Below are 17594 nucleotides of genomic sequence, written 5' to 3'. Positions count from 1 at the left end.
CTGCGGACATACTGTCAGGAGAGACTAGCCCCTGGGGAACAACATCATGCTTGGTAAAGTGGAGCATTGAAAAAGACTCTCCACGAGCTGGATTGACACAGTGGCTATCTCAGTCGGTTCAGGCATAGGAAGGATTGTGAGCATGACACAGGACTGTAGTTTCATTCTGTCGTACACGGGGTAGCTACAGATCAGACTGACTCAATGGCACCTAGCAACCACCACCACCACAAGTCTCAGTGTGGTTCCGTTGAGTTGTTCAAGGTCCCAGAGATGGCATATGGACAGAGCCCAGGACATTGCCCTGGCCCAGTGACGAAGATCAAAGACCACAGCCTTCAGCAGGGAATATGCCTAAACAAGAGGCAAGCAGAATCCTCACAACTGGACCAATAAGCAACATGAATGGGGAAAAGATTGACATTGTCGAGGATTACAGTTCACTTGGATCCACCATCAATGGCCAGGGAAGTCAAGAAATCAAATGACATATGGCACTGGGGAAACTGCTTTCAAATCGTGTCTTTAAAATGTTAAAAAGCAATAATTTCGCTTTGAAGACTAAGGAGTGCCTGGCCCACGTCATGGTGTTTTCAGTCACTTCATATGCAATAAAAGATGGACAATGAGTAAGAGGACTAAGGAAGATGAATAAGAACGGATGCTTTAGGATTTGGGTGTTCGCGAAGAAAATTAAATACACCATGGCTTTCTGGAACAAGGGGCAAATCCATCTTGGAAATATAGCGAGTTCGTTCCTTAGAAGCAAGTTGGTGAGACTTCATCTCATGCACTTTGGACATGTCCTTATAAAAGGACCAGTCCCTGGAAAAGGACATCCTTACGGACAAAGGTAAGACATCCTTAGAGACTGCTTTACTCTAGGGGAAGCAGGGACTTTGGTTTGTTTTTTGTTTTAGATGCCCACTAGTTATCTCATCAAACACTTAACACTTCATCCACACATAAAAACAAACCACTTCTCTGCCAGTCGTTTGCATTTTCAATAAAAGGAAGCTCCACCTTTTCTGTTCTCAGGCTGTAACCATTTCTGACTCTATACCATCAACCAATATTAAATAGCAGGCATACCTTGGAGACCTTGCGAACTTTGTTCCAGAGCACCACAACGCAGTGAATACAGTATAGTGTAGACAAAACACGCACTGGGACGCCAGAAAACCTTGAAACGTTTTAAGCAACTGACATTGATTCAAAGAATAATGAACCTTTTCTTTGTATGGTACGGAATTTGAATTTCCTCATTTAAGTGACTTTTCTAAAATTCTCATTCCAAGAACCAATTCTTAATGCGACAATAGCAGCTAACAAACAATTCCTGTCTCGCTCTGCAGACAACCGCGTGGGCAACTGCTACCTGAAGTTCGGTCCTCGAGGCGACGGGAGTCTATCTTGCAACACTGAGATTGGGGTGGGTGTCAGCCGCTCCTCGTGCTGCTGCTCCCTGGGGAAGGCCTGGGGAAACCCCTGCGAGACGTGCCCGCCTGTCAATAGCAGTAAGTATGGCGCTGGGAAGGGGCGCACCCTCTGGGAGTAATGAGGACAGAGAAGTGAAGTGGGCTGCTTTCCCGTGTCGTGCTGAAGCCAGCTGAGAGTGTTTTAAATGACACGCATGTACAGTCCACCGCCTTGTTGTTCTCATGAGGGGAACAGCAAACCGAAATCTTCCCTCCAAAATGGAATAACCGCAGTAGCCATGCTCCAGATCAAAGATGAAGGCCGCGCCAGGTCTTCTCAAAGGTTTGTTCAGCTCAGGTTCATAGGCATGTGCTGTAATGCCGAAGTCAGTCTTAGAAGGCTTTCCTTTGAAACGTTATTTTCGGACATGGACACTGACCCAAACCTTTCTACTCTGAGGTTTTCACTTGCTAGCCTAAAAGTTAGGAAGCAAATTGTCTGTGAGCGATATTTTTTTCTTTAATTGAAAACAAATGGGTTTTGGTATTCTACTGTGTATGTAAATTTATGAAGAAGTGATCTTATTTCATGTACAATGTAATAAATATGACTTTTAAATATATTTGAAAAAGCACTAAGGAAAATGGGACTACGCCCCTCGGGGTGGGTGTTTTGACCCTGGCGCTTGCAGAATTCTTGCTCTTTGCCCCAGCCAGTTCAATAGAAACATCCAATCTCGTGTGTTCTGTTCTTTTGTAGCTGAATATTACACCCTGTGTCCCGGAGGGGAAGGCTTCAGACCTAACCCCATTACAATCATCTTGGAAGGTGAGCTGATCAATGTCCTCCATACTTACCCAAATTGACATTAGGCTTACACTGGAGGAAATGTACACATGGTCCATCAGTGACGACAGTGACAAAGGACCACTTCTTTTGATTTGAAGATCGCAGTCCATTGCAATGACCCCTGTTGGATTGTGCTGCAGAAACGCTGATGCTGTGATTGATTATCCCCAAGTGAACGCATCCCTCTTCTCTTTAATCATGAGTTTCGAGCTGGGGCACATTTGCAACACAACCCCAAGAAAGCCCATGGTGGGTGGGAATGAAAGACTACGGAGAGATTGATTTTAGAGGTGCTAACTTTGAGAAAAGTTTTAGATAATCTAAAAGAGAAATCAAACAGCCCATTGACAGGTAGATCTAGAATTGAGGGGATAGGTAAAAAAAAATCTGTTAATTTGAGTATTCTCGGCAACAAAGATATCATTTAAAACCATGGGGATCTAGAAAGTAATTGTAGATTACTTTGTCATCCAGTCTATCCAATCCAATTGTAGATTACTTTGTAATCCAATCAATCCAATCCAATTATAGATTACTTTGGAGTCCATTCAATCCAATCCGATTGTAGATTACTTTGGAATCCGCGCACTTGGATGCGTGGAAGCCTGTGGGTCTTACAAGACCGCAGGTGGGAAAGTACCAGCCATAGCTCCTCTCTGCCGGCGTGACATGTGTTGTAAACCAGCTCGCCTCCCCTTTTGTAGACATCGATGAATGCCAGGAGTTACCAGGTCTCTGCCAAGGTGGAAACTGCATCAACACTTTCGGGAGCTTCCAGTGCGAGTGCCCACAAGGCTACTACCTCAGCGAGGAAACCCGCATCTGTGAAGGTAGGGCACTGGACACTCGACTCTTTGTAAGGCAGCAGCACCCTTCAGGCCTGGACGAAAGGCTCAGCCTCAGAGGGTATGGGAGATCAGTCAACACCACCAGTCAGCACTGCTTTCTGTCCGTATCCACACCGTCTGCGTGCATGATGGTGAAGAAGTCACTTACCGCTCCGGTGCTACAATTCACTGGGAGTTTTTTTGCTCTGTGTAAATAGCTTGATAAAAAATAAATGGGGGTAAATGGGAGGTGGTGTGAAGCCATCAAACATCAAATAAGTTCCAATGGTAAGGTACATTATGTCTAACAATAAGATCAGATGACCTATTAAATGAACGTTGTGGCAGTATTTAAAGGTTAGACTACAAAGTTTTAAGATGTTCAAAGGCTGTATGAACACCTTTTTTGCTTCCATCACCCTACTTATCATTTGACCTTTTAATATTCGCTTCTGGGCCCTGTCTGCCCACTAGACTGGGAACGTCTTTGGACAAGGTCCCTATTTTTATAGCTGGAAGTCCTGGTGTACAGAAGACTTGATTTTTGCTTAATGAAGTTATGAGCAAATACTTATAAAATTGAACACTGCGTATGTAACACAATTCTTTCCATCATAACCTTTGTTTTGGAGCATATTAAGATAAATGAATCTGGAAGAAATGAGATTTACTTGGAGAACAGCAGCAGCCATACTGCTTCTCGAATCTCAAAATGGTTAGTAATTTGAAAAGAGCTACAGAGGTTAAGGCTCACCTGTCCTGTGACATTTAGGTTGGCATTAAAATTTAGCTTACAGGACATGAGGGACAGATTTAAAACAAATTCATTTGAAATTTCAATAGCATTATAGGTGGCATTTAAATTATGTTTTACCACTTTGAGATAATTTATTTTGACCATTTATATTTTGGAATATTGGGTTGTTGTTTTTTTCTTTTAAAGAAAGACACAAACCATGTCATTCAGATACAGGCAGTCCCTGGGATCAGAACGTCCTACTTAGGAACAGCTTGGACTTGCATGAATTTGGAGGATCATCCATAATATCAGGGCAAAAATGAGGTTTTCTACTTCTGTAAAGAGTTACAGACTTGGAAAGCCACAGAGGCAGTTCTACCCTGTCACTATGAGTTAGAATAGACTTGGCGACAGTGAGTTTTATCACTTTGTCAACAATTTAAATAATACAAATTCCTTAGGAAAAAAATGTCATTCATGGGAATGTGTGTCTATTCTAGATATTGACGAATGTTTTGCACATCCTGGTGTGTGTGGACCAGGGACCTGCTACAACACCCTGGGAAATTACACCTGCATTTGTCCACCTGAATACATGCAGGTCAACGGAGGCCACAACTGCATGGGTAGGTGAATTGTTGTTCAGAAAGTTTGGAAGTTAAATGCTCATGGTTGATGAGAAGTGTTGAGAGCCTCATAACCCACAAGGCACCCGGGTGGTACCGCGGTGAAGTGCTCGGCGGCTAGATGATGGGCCAGCAGTAACGAACCACCAGTTGCTCCATGGGGTAACCCGGGGCGGGGGAGGGGGGCTCCCTCCACAAGGACGTGGCCTTTAAAACCCCGAGAGCCAGTTCGCCTCTGTCCTGTAGGATGGCTATGATTTGGAATTGACTCGACAGCAATGGGTTTTAGCAACTTCTGGATCTGTACCATGTTTCTAAACGTTGGCTATATACTTACAGTATTTCAGAAAACAAGAGTCTGAAGTATGAAATGTAAACGGCTATTACATTGTCTTGCATGTTTTATTTTACACTTATATAAAGTGACATACAAATTAAGAGAGTAACTGTTAATACTGACTACTTTTAAAATTAAGTAAATGCTTGTGAGTAGAGAAACATCTATGAGCGTTCTTTCAAAAAAATTGTAAACGATATTTATCGAAAACAGAAGAGATGTTCATCTTAAAATGAATTAGGTTTAACTTGGATACGGTCAAATGATTTAGATATTTTTCAGAGTTTTGTGAATGATCAAGCATGTTGTTCATAGATGGTACAGGATTTATTATGAGCAAGGTAATGTTGTGCCTGAGTAGCTTACTTGTTTTTCTACACGTAGACATGAGAAAAAGCTTTTGCTACAGAAGCTATAATGGAACCACTTGTGAGAATGAGTTGCCTTTTAATGTGACAAAGAGAATGTGCTGCTGCACCTATAATGTGGGCAAAGCCTGGAACAAACCTTGTGAGCCATGCCCAACACCAGGAACAGGTAAGCGTGTAGCTCCGACAGTGAGAGGAGGATATATAGGTATGTGTGTATGTGTGTTTATATAACGGCAAATAATATACATGGCATAGATTCTCATGCACACATCTCTATCACATACACAGACGAGGGTGTATCTGTGTATGTACACAGATGGACACACATATGTATCTGGTGTGTGTATATATACTGACAGAATACACACACTCATAAAAGAGGGGCTTTGAAAGTCGTGGAAAAATAGAACTTAAAGATAATGAATTTCCACAATCTTTTGGAAGTCCCATTGCGTGTGTATGTGCGTATCACTGTATACTAATGAGTTTTATAAATGGAAACATGTGCTAAACCCAGAGATGCCCAGTTCTAAAAAATATCCACAATTAGCATGTGGGGCGGTTTCCCAGTTAGCCCTCTGTGAAGTTCAGACACGGGTTTTCAGACATCTAGCTGGGGAGACTTCTGGATTCTGATCATCGGCACAATTGCAAAGAAGAGGTTATAAGGCTAGTCCACTTAGACTCCTTATCTCAAGTTCTGCTGGCTAATTGCTCATTTATTCTTGGAATGAATGGTTGTGCAGCCATTACCACGTGCCAGGCACTGAGCTAGACTTGGATCGTGTCATATTTTGCTAACATATATGTGATAATCTACTGTCAACTTGAGTATTTTTGGTCCAACCTTGAAAAATACACTAAAAAAAGAAACAAAAAACCCAACTACTTTAAGAGCAGTGTACATAAAAGCAACGTATATTAATGGACTCCAAAAAGTTCATGAACAATGGAATGAAAAGATAATGGAGGGTTTTTTTCCACAGACTTTCTGAAGCACCTTGTATGTCAAAGTGATTCTTATTTGTACTCATCAGAAAATTCTAGAGAGAATTCTAGCTTGTTCTATAGAGCCATATTTTCCTCACAAACATAGATTCATATGACAGACAGTATAGATTATAGTTAGCATCTTATATTTGTTGACATTCTGGTCCTTTAATGCCCTGGAAACTGATCGTTTTCATTAACTAGTGGTTACGAGATGGGCTGCAGACTGGAAGGTCAGCAGTTGAAAGAGCCTGCCACTCCTGGGGAGCAGGACAGGGCTTTCTACTCCCATAAAGAGGTACAGTCTTGGAAACGCACAGGGGCAGTTCTACCTGTCCTATAGAGTCACCATGCATTGGTGTGATAGTTAGGTTTATTGTGCCAACTAGGCCTCCATAGGAAGATGTGGGCATGGCCTTCTCATGAGGATTCTGGGAACCCCCTGTCTTCCTCCCTGGAGGTGGGATTCATTCTCTCTCCCCCTCTCCCTCTGCTTTCCCTTCCTATTGACAAGCCACATGGAGCCACATGTTTTCTCAATATGCAATATACAATTGCTCTTAGACATAGAGCCTTCTTATACACATGAGTGCCCAGACTAGCACATTACGGTACCATACACATTATGGTAGACTAGAGAAAGACTAGAGATACCAGGGAGACTAGAGAAAGTGATCTAGAGATACCTGTATATGTGTGAGAGAATTTTATATCACAAAGTAATTGTGCATCAATAAAACACCCCAACCCGGGCCAGATCAAGTCCAAAAGTCCACTATTAGTCCGTATATCCTATACTAGCCCATGAATTCCTCTTCTGACTCAGGCAGCACATGCAGTGATGCCAGATCAATGATGTCAGGAAGATCACAGGCGGGTGGGGGGAAAGTCTTGTAGATCCGATGGCAGGGGACGTATCTCCAGGACTCTGACTGCCATCAGCGTGACTCCACATGGCTTGTCAACAGAAAGGGGAAGCAGAGACTATGCCCTGCCTCCAGGGAAGAAGAGAGGCATCAGAAGGCCATGTCCATAAGGAGGCTTCAGGCTCCGACTTGATTGACAGGCTAGATTCCACCCCTTCATTCTTATCTATCAAGCTGACATGAAATTGTGTCACTACCACAATTGGCATTGACTCAAAAGCAGTGAGTTTGTTTTTGGTTTGGTAGATACTATGAGATGAGCCAATTGGATGAATAAGAAATAATGAAATTATTTATTATGAAATATTTAGTGTATCTATATTTAAGGTAGTGATCAAATGAATTTAAGGAGCAACATGGCAAACAGTGTCACATAGGGCCTTTCTCAAATGGTTCCAATTACAAAGGCAGGTGAATTCCATTAACCCAATATTGCTACAGTTACATATGTTCCTTAAAATTAAAATGGCAGAACGCTCCTCAGAATCATAGCTCCCCTTTGTGCAGCAAAATAAAACACCATCCAGTGCCCCTCCATCCTCCCAGTTAGTACTGTGCTCGGGCCTTCCTGTGGATTCTAGGTGCCGGCTCTCGATTGGTAAATGAAGTCCACGCCGTACCTATCTTCACCAATACGTTGATACTACAGCGTGCTCGTTCTGCCTAGTGATGATTTTCCAGAGTTTCAGTCATGGATGTTAACAATTAGCATCAGGAGTTATGCTTTATTTCGCAAAAATTAGAATTATTTCAAATTTCCAATGGTTTGGTGCCTCGTGTTGAGGAGGTGCTTACAGTCTGTTTTTCCCTGTGGTGCATTTTGAACGCTTGGATTTTCACATTCACATTAACAAATAGATTTCTACTATAGAAAGAAGAAATCCGCTTTCCATTCACTATGTATTGTTGGCATGATTTGTACCGTTTTTACCTGTATATGCCTTCGTGCAATCCCTAACCCATCTTTTACAAATGAAAACCGTGGAAGTGAATTGGTGGGGGGGGGGGGGGGTCTCGAAAAATTTGGCAAGAGTAAAAGTTTGTGAGCGCTCAGCAACCAACAGTTGATTCAAAATCAAAAGTTTAATGAAGCCAAGATCCTTCTAGCAGCGGCTGGCTGCACTGCAAATTTCCCAGGCACAAGCAGATCCAGAGTGGGAAAAGCTAAGAAACGCTGCTCCAGTCTGTCTTCTCAGTTTACTGTACAGACTCAACATGAATGCCTATGGATTTTGACCCTTGTAAGGATTTACCGTATATCCTTGTGTATTAGCCGAGTTTTTCAACACATTTTTATACAGTTTTTGTGGTAAAATTAGGTGCCTCAGCTGACATTCAGGTTGGTTTACACTCGAGTGTGTACGCCAATCACCTTCAAATGTCAGGAATTAAAGGTAATAATGATAATGATAAAACGCACAGTCATCCCCCCCGCCCCCGAAGATGGCATTGTTGTGAAACAAGTAGGAGCAAAATTAAAATAGTGAGTTCTGAATGGTAAAAATCAAATTATAAAATGCCATTGGAAAAGTTTGAGATTTTAAAAGTGCTTTTATTCGGTTTGTCTTTTAAAGCTGACTTTAAAGCCATTTGTGGGAATATTCCTGGATTTACCTTTGACATTCACACTGGAAAAGCTGTGGGTGAGTTTTTGCAGGTTTTGTGTATTCTAGTGTGCGTGTGCAGCATTTTGCAAAAATCGATTCTGTGTTTCTAAATTGCAAATGTACTACAAAAATCATTAATCTGGAAGAAAAATCAGACACGTTTAGATTTTAACCAAGTGTTAATAATGGTGTTACCCCACTAGCTTAGTCTGGTGATTGAATTATGAGAGTTATGTGACGGTGTCAAAATTTTATACATACACCATGCGAAAACTAATTTCTTGTTCAACATAGTGTGTCAGGGGACAGAAAGTCACTACTTAAACTGTGGCTGTGATTCTCATAAGCATGCTCCCAACTTTCCGGTGTGCTCTGGCACTCTGCCTTCTACGCAGGTTTAATTAAGATTGTTCAGAAGGATTGTTTATAAGACTTCCTCCGGAATGCACTTTGTGTTGTTCAGTGTACTCTTTTTTCGCTCTCGGTCAGTAGGCACTGTAAGTCAAGTCTCTGGTTTATCAGTGCACATGTAATAAAAAGACGAAATTGAGAAAGCATAGGTCTCCTTGCAAGATGACTCGCTGCAGCACGGTAGCCTTGGCAGGAAGCTTGAACCGAGGCTTGATTGCCTGGACAGTTAGTCTGCTCCACTGGACACCTAAATCGCTCCGTACACTTCGTGGAGCACTTAGATGTTTCAGTCACTATGCGGAGGAGAGGACATGACCAGCCGAGTCGTTGGTGCCCGTGTGTAACTGCGTTCTGTGGCGCTGAATGTGTGCTGTCATTCCAGCAGCACAGGGAATGAGGACCCCGGGGCAGAGGTCAGTTCAGAGAGCAGAACCCCATACAGCTGACCCAATCTCTTTCATTGCAGACATTGATGAATGCAAAGAGATTCCAGGCATTTGCGCAAATGGCGTGTGCATTAACCAGATTGGCAGCTTCCGCTGTGAATGCCCTACAGGATTCAGTTACAATGACTTGCTCTTGGTCTGTGAAGGTAATCGGAATCGTGTATATGTCCCTTATCCTGAAATGTTAGCCAGGTGTAAGCCAATTCGGGACTGTCTTGAGTGCTCACTGTGTTGGATCTGCTCCTTCGAGTGGGTAATCGAATGGTGTCGTGATGCAGTGATGAGTGACTGTCATGAATGAAATTGCTCTTTGCAGACATTGATGAGTGCAGCAATGGCGACAACCTCTGCCAGCGGAACGCAGACTGCATCAACAGTCCCGGAAGTTACCGCTGTGAATGTGCGACAGGTTTCAAGCTGTCACCCAATGGGGCGTGTGTAGGTAAGAAGCAGATAGACCGCATTCTTTGGCCCTGAGCACAAGCTTCTCTGGACTTCCTTTGTGCCTATGCAAATGTTATTATAAATGTCTTTATACTTTTTTTAAAGTCATGCCCATGCTTTGCTATCAAGAATCATCTTCAGACTAGAATGTGGATGTTTTCTAACTAAAACTGTTCATTCCTATTGAACCTACATCAACACATCTTGGACATTCTCTTCTTTAAAAAAAATGAGATCTCCTAACCGAATTTTCTCTGTACTGGACCTAAAACACTGTCCAAGATAGCAATCAGTCCATAAAAACTGCACGATTATTCTAAGAAAAGCTGAGAGTCCTTTGGAAGCCTTGCGTATTTTGATTCAGCTGTTGTTATGATTCATTCTCAGCCTGTCTTCAGTAATTAATAGCAGATTATAGAAACATGCCTGTGAAAAATGAAGGCATCTTAATACAAATCAGCTCTGTATAACATGTGTTTTATTTTTTTTGCCGTAGATCGCAACGAGTGTTTAGAAATTCCTAACGTTTGCAGTCATGGCCTATGTGTTGATTTGCAAGGCAGTTACCAGTGCATCTGCCACAACGGGTTTAAGGCTTCTCAGGACCAGACCATGTGCATGGGTGAGAAAGACATTTGATTCCAGGGCCTGAAACGGAGTTGAGACGCCAGAACAGATGAATTTGGTCATGTGTCATGAGCAACCACCACGTCTGTCAGACACAATCTTACGAAAAGTGAACCGAATTAAACTGTGTTATTCACAGCAGAGTTCACAAGTTGGAACATACCACATTATGGTCTCGGGTTCAGAGATTCCCTTTTTTAGCCCCAAATGGCTTTCACGTGTTTGACATGCTCTGCGGGACACTTGGGGTTGTGTGGAACTCATCACAGTACCAACTGCCCTATCTCCCTCTAGATTCCCACTGAAGAACGCATTTGGGGGGTGTACAGGAAGGGGAGCGGAAGTGACAGTACAGAGATGGATACCCATAATTTGTTGTTGTTGTTGTTGTTTACACATATCATTGAATGCATAGCATTTATCCGTGTCTGTAGTGGTTTCGCTTTTTAAAATAATGTGAAGTAAATAGAACCAACTCAAAAATCTCACTGCCAGAGTCTAGTTCAACTCCTAGCGGCCCTGTAGGACAGGGTAGAACTGCCCCTGTGGATTCCCAAGACTAACTACCAAATTCACAGCAAGGGCAGTGGTTCAGACCAGACCCGCTGCCATTGATGGTTGCCATCAAGCCGAGATGGTGTCCCCATGTGTGTCAGAGAAGCCCGACAGTCCATAAGATTTTTCTTTCTTTCTTTCTTTTTATTTTGATCATTTTATTGGGGTGTGTACAGCTCTTCTCACAGTCCATCCGTCCATCCATTGTGTCAAGCACATTTGTACATTTGTTGCCAAGGCCCTTCTTCTTAGGCTCCAACACATCCACTGGGCTCTCCAGGCTTTCAGGTGGCACCGCCTACTTGCTCAACTCAGCGACTTAAGGAGTAATACCAACCTCACTTCCAGTGAGTCTTTTCCAACTCAGGGGACCTCATGTGGTACAGGAGAGAGTGAACTCCACGGGGATTTTTTTACTGTACTCTCTGTGCAGGGAGGGAGCTGGCTCTCTCTACCACGGCTCTCCTGGGATGCTTCAAACTGCAGTCCTTTGAGTCCGTAGGTGTGTGCCAGCTGTTTATGTCGCCCAGGGCCCTTGTTCCCTGGTAAGAGCTCTCAGTAAGAACTTGCTAAGCTGTTGATTAATAGTACTTTAAAGGCAGTTAGGACTGGAACTGAGACTGAGCTGTGACCTCTTAAATCTGATGTCAGACATTGGAATCCTCATCACATTCATTGGTAGCAGCAGAAAGCAGGAGCGTGTATTAATCTCTGCTTTGCATGTGAAGCAAGAAAGTTACATTTAGAACTTGGCTTTTTCATAACGGCCGTGTTTTCAGCATAAAGAACTTTAGAGTTGTGCATTTGCATTGCACAAATACTAACAATTCTACATCAAAACATATAGAATATAAAATCTTTGAAAATATAAAATAAAGCATACAAAAGTATGAACATATTTCATTCATCCTACACATTTTACAGAACATGTTGTCTTCAAGGAGGGGGGAAGGAGAATCAGTAGGATGGTTGATCACGCAAACAAAAGGTTTTTAATGGCCATTTACCCCACCCCCACTCCAAAAAAGGCATGATTGATCTTTGACTAAAATCCATCTAAGCTGTTTTTATTAATAGCATTTTCTTCAGTTACGCAGAAATAAAATATAAATATGTGGACCCCCCTACGCCCTTGGAATCTGGTTGTTTCTAATGTCTTAACTCTTAAGTATGTAACTTATAAGTTATGCTTGAGGTTTTGGATTCGTGTGTGTGTGGTGTTCATTAGTGCAGATTAGTCAATTTATGATGTAAATATTAAGCAATTCTTTTAAAATCTTCCTAAGGTTCCACAGGCATCCATCTGTTTTTGTATTTTTATTCTTTCTTCTGGTCTCATTCATTTTATTCTTAGGAACCAGAGAAATACTAAAATATGAAAATGACACATAGTAGCTTGAGTTTGAGATTCTTGTATCCCAATGGCCAGGAACAGTATAGTATATATGCAAATATACTTCATATTTAAAATTGGTTACTGTGTTAAGTTGATCCGAAATCCAACTATCTAAAGCAAGCGCCTTTTTGATTGACTCCTACCTTATGTACAAATCCAAGCCCAGACTCAGTGGGTATTAGAATTGAGATATTCTTGGTTGCACAAATACTAACTTTTGATTTATTTAAATGTCTTAGGGAAAGGGAGTGTGTATTAGGTTAGGTTTTCTAGGATATCAAAACCAGTGACTATGTGTGCGTGAGTGTGCGTGTGCGTGTGCGTGTGCGTGTGTGTGTGTGTGTGTGTGTGTGTGTGTGTAGAAAATGGCTCACCCACTTGTAGAAGCCAGTCTGTGTCCTGACATGTTGGTGGCTGGGGAGACGAATGCATTCGAGATTGGCAGATTAGATGGCAGGCCACCAATGCAGGCAATCTGGCAGGAAATGGCTAAAATCCAAAGGACCAGAGTGATGAGACAGATGCATAAAAGGAAGCATTCGTGTATAGGAAGTTGGCCACAGCCCCAAGGAAATGTCCTTCCAGTTGCATCGGCCTGTGACCTGAGAAGCAGAGGGCGTTCCGCCCCAGTCTTAGAACAGCTTGCCTCCCCACAGCAGATCCCACTCTGGAGTTGATTGCGCTGTGTTGGGCCACACCGTGGGGAATCACAAGGCCTTCCCTGCCAACCCAATGCGAATCCTGGCTCAGCCAGCTGAACACACAACGTAACGATCACAGGGAATGGAGGATTGAACTGGGTATTGAAAACTGTGTGACTCTTGGAGTCCCGGTTCAGCGTTACGGGATGGCTGCCCTTCGAGGCGGGCACAAGAGCCGCCTGGACATGTCGGTTGAAGAGCTTCCTCGCTGGCTTTGCCACCGTGCCGGGGAGGCGTCTACCAAATGCTTGCTTGCCGGAGGGAAGCTGAGGCTCTGGCCTGTTCCCATGAACCTTTGAGAATGCCTGCTGAGCCGCACTTCGCAGACCGCTTCTCTCTGGAGATAGCCGAGAGAAAGTACGGTTTCTGGAAAATACGTTCTGGGAGATGTACAATTCAGAAATTAGTACCGAGAAAATCTACCCGCATCCTAACAGTTCTCCCATGACAAAAGTCAGTCACATGTTAAGATCACGCCCCTCCTTAACCCGCGCCTCCTTCCTGAGGAAGAGTACTCTTACACTAGATCGTTCTCAGCTGCCTGTAGCCGTTAGTTGATGGAATCTGTTCTCTGTCTTACATGATGAATAGTCTTTCTAAATCTCTTCTGAATTCAGCCTTTTTTTGGTTTGGGGGTTTTTTGAGAGAGGGTGGGGGAAAGCTAATAGTGAATTCTAAAAGACTTTCCGCTTCCTGACATTAAGAGGAAGACTTATCTCCATTTTGCTCATCAAGTTCATGAAGGAACATTTCTACAGAAGGATTTATGATGCTTGACAGAAAAAAGCAGTTGTGGTATTTAAAAAGCCTGGTTTGACATGCGAATCTGTTAAACGAAGCCCTCCTCTCAGGTGATACCGGCTTAGCCTCATTCTGAACGCTGTCTTAGGCATGCCTGGAAGCCATTCACCTGCATTTTCTTTTGCTTCCACATAAGTGATGAACTCATGCTCACCCTTCATTTCCTGAGGCATAATTCCTTTCCTCAAATTCCCATGGATTTCCAGCACTCCACAGGGAACATCTGTGCGAGTTGGCTGGCTGGTTGGTTGGTTTGAAAGAAAAATGTGAATCGGTCATTTCATTTCCAGCTAAAAATGCAGTCCCTCCACCCCATGTTTCTTTATAGATGTGGATGAGTGCGAGAGGCATCCCTGTGGGAACGGAACTTGTAAAAACACCGTGGGGTCCTATAACTGTCTCTGCTACGCCGGGTTTCAGCTCACTCACAATAACGACTGCCTGGGTAAGTGCCGCCCGAGGGTTTTGCTGCTTCTATTTCATTGCCGCATGCTAGACTGCGATAAAAGAAAACCAACGAATAAAAGGTGCTTCGTGTTCATTGCAAAACTCGGCATTTTCCTAGTTAAAATGATTTCTATTGAAATTTCATGTGGATGGCAAAGGTACGGCACGTAACATGGATGAGTGTTTCGATCTGTAAAGCCACAATACTGAATGAAACAATCGCAGAAACCATTGGCTACGCTCAGCGCTTTCGTTAAATCAGCAAATACCGATGAACGGAGCAGTCGGTCGCAGAGAGGAAATGTATTGGGACTAGTAATCGTTTGGGGCATTTTTACAGGTGGCATCAAAGCTAGAGCTAGCGTTGTTTCAGTGTCATTACAAGTATTTCATAGAAATAGGTCCCTCGTCTTCAAAAGCCAGAGAGAGCTCTGTAACGTAGGAGCAGGCTGTCTTGCAGCTGCATCTGAAGTCAGGTTTTCAAGCCAGGGGTGACTTTCCTTGTGGAAACAATGGCTTGGGAGTAGTTCCCCAGTCAGCCCGCGGAATGCAGTTTGTTGTGAGTGACTGAGACTCCAGTGTGCACAGGCGATGCATGACGGTGGAAATGCAAGATGCACGTAGTTCCTCTGGAATGACATAGGAAGCAAGCCTCCGGAGTACTCCCCCTATCTAAAATTGAGGGGTGGAAGGAAAGAGGTCACTAAGCATAGTGCTTGGGAGAGAGGAGTATAGAAGATCAAAGGCATTATCTGACCTGAACAGTTAAAACTTTGTCGCGAGATTCCCCCCTATGATGCAGGTTGGACCTGATCTGGTTCCTAAATTTGTCTGTATTTTTGGTTTGCATTGTTCTATTTGGGTTTTGTTCGTTCTCAGTCCAGTGTATCTCAGAGGTGTTACATGGAGGTCAGCCTCATGAAGTTGTGTTAAATGCTTTTCTGGTGGCCAGTGTAAGAATCCCAGGACTGATGACCCGACAGGGACAGCAAGTAGAATAAGGGTTCTGGGAGGACGGGGTACGGTGCTGGTGCTGCTGGTGGTGCTGGTGGTGTGAAAGGGAGACGACGTCAAGGAGTCCGTGTAGAAAGAGAATGATTGGAAACTGATTATGGTAACCATTATACAATTCTGCTTGGCACGATTGAAATATGGTATGATGTGTTATATGCATAAAGGCCAACTTATAAAACTTAGTAAGCCCAAAAAATGGACAGTAGAAAATGGAACTATCGAGAAATGCTATAAGGTTTGAACGCTTTTCCCACCCTCGCATGCCAACAGTGTATAAGAGATGTTCCTGTAGTTGGTGAGGGAAATCATGAAAGAAATTAAAGCAATTGTCTACAGTTACTGCTTGTCACTGGGGTGCCAGGCACCTCCGAGGTGCTCTGTAGCTCGAACTTAGGCCAATCCAATGGCCCAAAACACTATCTAAAGGTCATTTAGGTTTTCCATCCTGGTGGGGCCTTCCCAGCCACATCCTCCTCCTAATTTAATCCGACAGGTGTTCCACTCGGCATATTCTCTTTTGCTTCAAAAGCCTGCAGATGAGAACATTTTCAGAGCTAATTGGGAACTTTAGTCAACCATCACCCTGTTGATTGAGTCTCTAGGCAGATCCGAGTGCACCTCTGATCAAAGCAGTCTTCAAAGAAACCAGAAAGCTACTCACATGTAATCCATCCCAGTTTAACTGAAGAGCTAATGCTTAATCCTCCTTTTGTCTCACATCTGTGTTATATCCGAGGAATATAAGTCCAGAGTGTTTTTCATATCATTGATCTTCCTGTTTGTAATATTCTTGAGCCTTTGTTTAATGCAGTCGGTTTATGGCCAGGTGATCTGCAAACTGGGCAATCAAGTTAAATCCCATCTCTCCCCTCGCCTCAGGGAAGAGAGGTTTTTCCACTGGAAGAATGGAATCATCACCTCCACCCTGTACCTCTCCGTGGTTATAAGTATTTAAATCACGTTGATGGCAGAAATGTGTGTGATAAAGAAAAGGTGATTTCCGTATTTACATGATCCTTAGGCTGTGGCCCACAGCTCTGTTGGTGAGGAACTGGAAGGTGGGGATTTGGGAAACGTGCAGTAAAAGGCAGTTTCAGGGTGCAGCTCCGAAAGGCCCTGCTCTTGTTACAGATGTGGATGAATGCAGCTCCCTCTTCGGGCAGGTGTGCAGACACGGGCGGTGCTTCAACGAGATCGGCTCTTTCAAGTGTTTATGTAACGAAGGTTATGAGCTCACTCCGGATGGCAAAAACTGTATAGGTGAGAAGCAAGATTGCCTCAAAGAATATGAGTGTGTGTGTGTGTTTGTGTGTGTGTGTGTGTGTGTAGGGGGGGTTACTTCTTGGTTTTGTTTTCATAAATAATGTTGTGATTCTTCCTTTTGGGGACTCTTCCTCAGTTCATGTGGTCATCAGACCACAGATGGCCAAGACGAGATTTGAAGGGAAATTTTGATACAAAGTCTTATAAACTAACATTTGAAATGATTCAGAGAGGTATGTTTCTTCTGAGGACAGAGAGTCCACTCATGCCTCATCAAAAGTTGACAGAAGACAGAAATCAAGAAAATTTACCTTTGGCCAGATGAGACGTGTCTAAGAGGCACAGAGACCGTGCGTGCGTATCAGGGTACAGTTGCCTGTGGTGAGCCGGCGTTCACAGGGCTCGAGCTGAATGCGTGCTATTTGGCTACTGCTCTAGTTAAGCTATGCCACCATCATCTCAAGTTTGCTCTTTTCTGCCCGCCTCCTTTCTCCTTTTTCAGATACCAACGAGTGCGTGGCCCTTCCGGGCTCGTGTTCCCCTGGCACCTGTCAGAATTTGGAGGGTTCCTTCAGGTGCATCTGCCCGCCCGGGTATGAAGTGAAGAGCGAGAACTGCATTGGTAAGGCTCACCATTAGTCTGAGGGCCCCGGGCTGCTCGGTGTCAGGAAACCTGCATCCCAACGGTGCACGTGTGCTGACCCGAGGAGCTGTGCGTGTATCTGCCTATGTCTTTTTTTACTGAGCCATCCGAAACAATTTGAAGGTGGAGTGGTAGGGATAAAGAACTTAAAGATG

At 43.5% G+C, this 17594-nt stretch overlaps 1 protein-coding gene across 3 annotated transcripts in view; it reads left to right on the top strand.

Annotated features, from left to right (window-relative positions):
• The window catches only part of FBN2 (fibrillin 2), a 247901-nt gene that overhangs the window by 193325 nt on the left and 36982 nt on the right, over positions 1 to 17594 (top strand). For all 3 annotated transcript variants that reach the window (XM_075541492.1, XM_075541491.1, XM_075541490.1), the window contains 12 exons: positions 1356 to 1517; positions 2179 to 2247; positions 2973 to 3098; positions 4335 to 4460; positions 5182 to 5334; positions 8659 to 8727; positions 9569 to 9694; positions 9865 to 9990; positions 10489 to 10614; positions 14401 to 14517; positions 16665 to 16793; positions 17299 to 17418. In XM_075541492.1, coding sequence (XP_075397607.1) covers positions 1356 to 1517; positions 2179 to 2247; positions 2973 to 3098; positions 4335 to 4460; positions 5182 to 5334; positions 8659 to 8727; positions 9569 to 9694; positions 9865 to 9990; positions 10489 to 10614; positions 14401 to 14517; positions 16665 to 16793; positions 17299 to 17418 — 1449 coding nt within the window. The remainder of the gene's footprint in view (positions 1 to 1355; positions 1518 to 2178; positions 2248 to 2972; positions 3099 to 4334; positions 4461 to 5181; positions 5335 to 8658; positions 8728 to 9568; positions 9695 to 9864; positions 9991 to 10488; positions 10615 to 14400; positions 14518 to 16664; positions 16794 to 17298; positions 17419 to 17594) is intronic.

The sequence above is a fragment of the Tenrec ecaudatus genome, chromosome 2 (assembly GCF_050624435.1).
Source record: "Tenrec ecaudatus isolate mTenEca1 chromosome 2, mTenEca1.hap1, whole genome shotgun sequence".
Taxonomy (NCBI): domain Eukaryota; kingdom Metazoa; phylum Chordata; class Mammalia; order Afrosoricida; family Tenrecidae; genus Tenrec; species Tenrec ecaudatus.
Note: the sequence above shows the minus strand (reverse complement) of the source record. Positions and strands in the feature narration are given on the sequence as shown.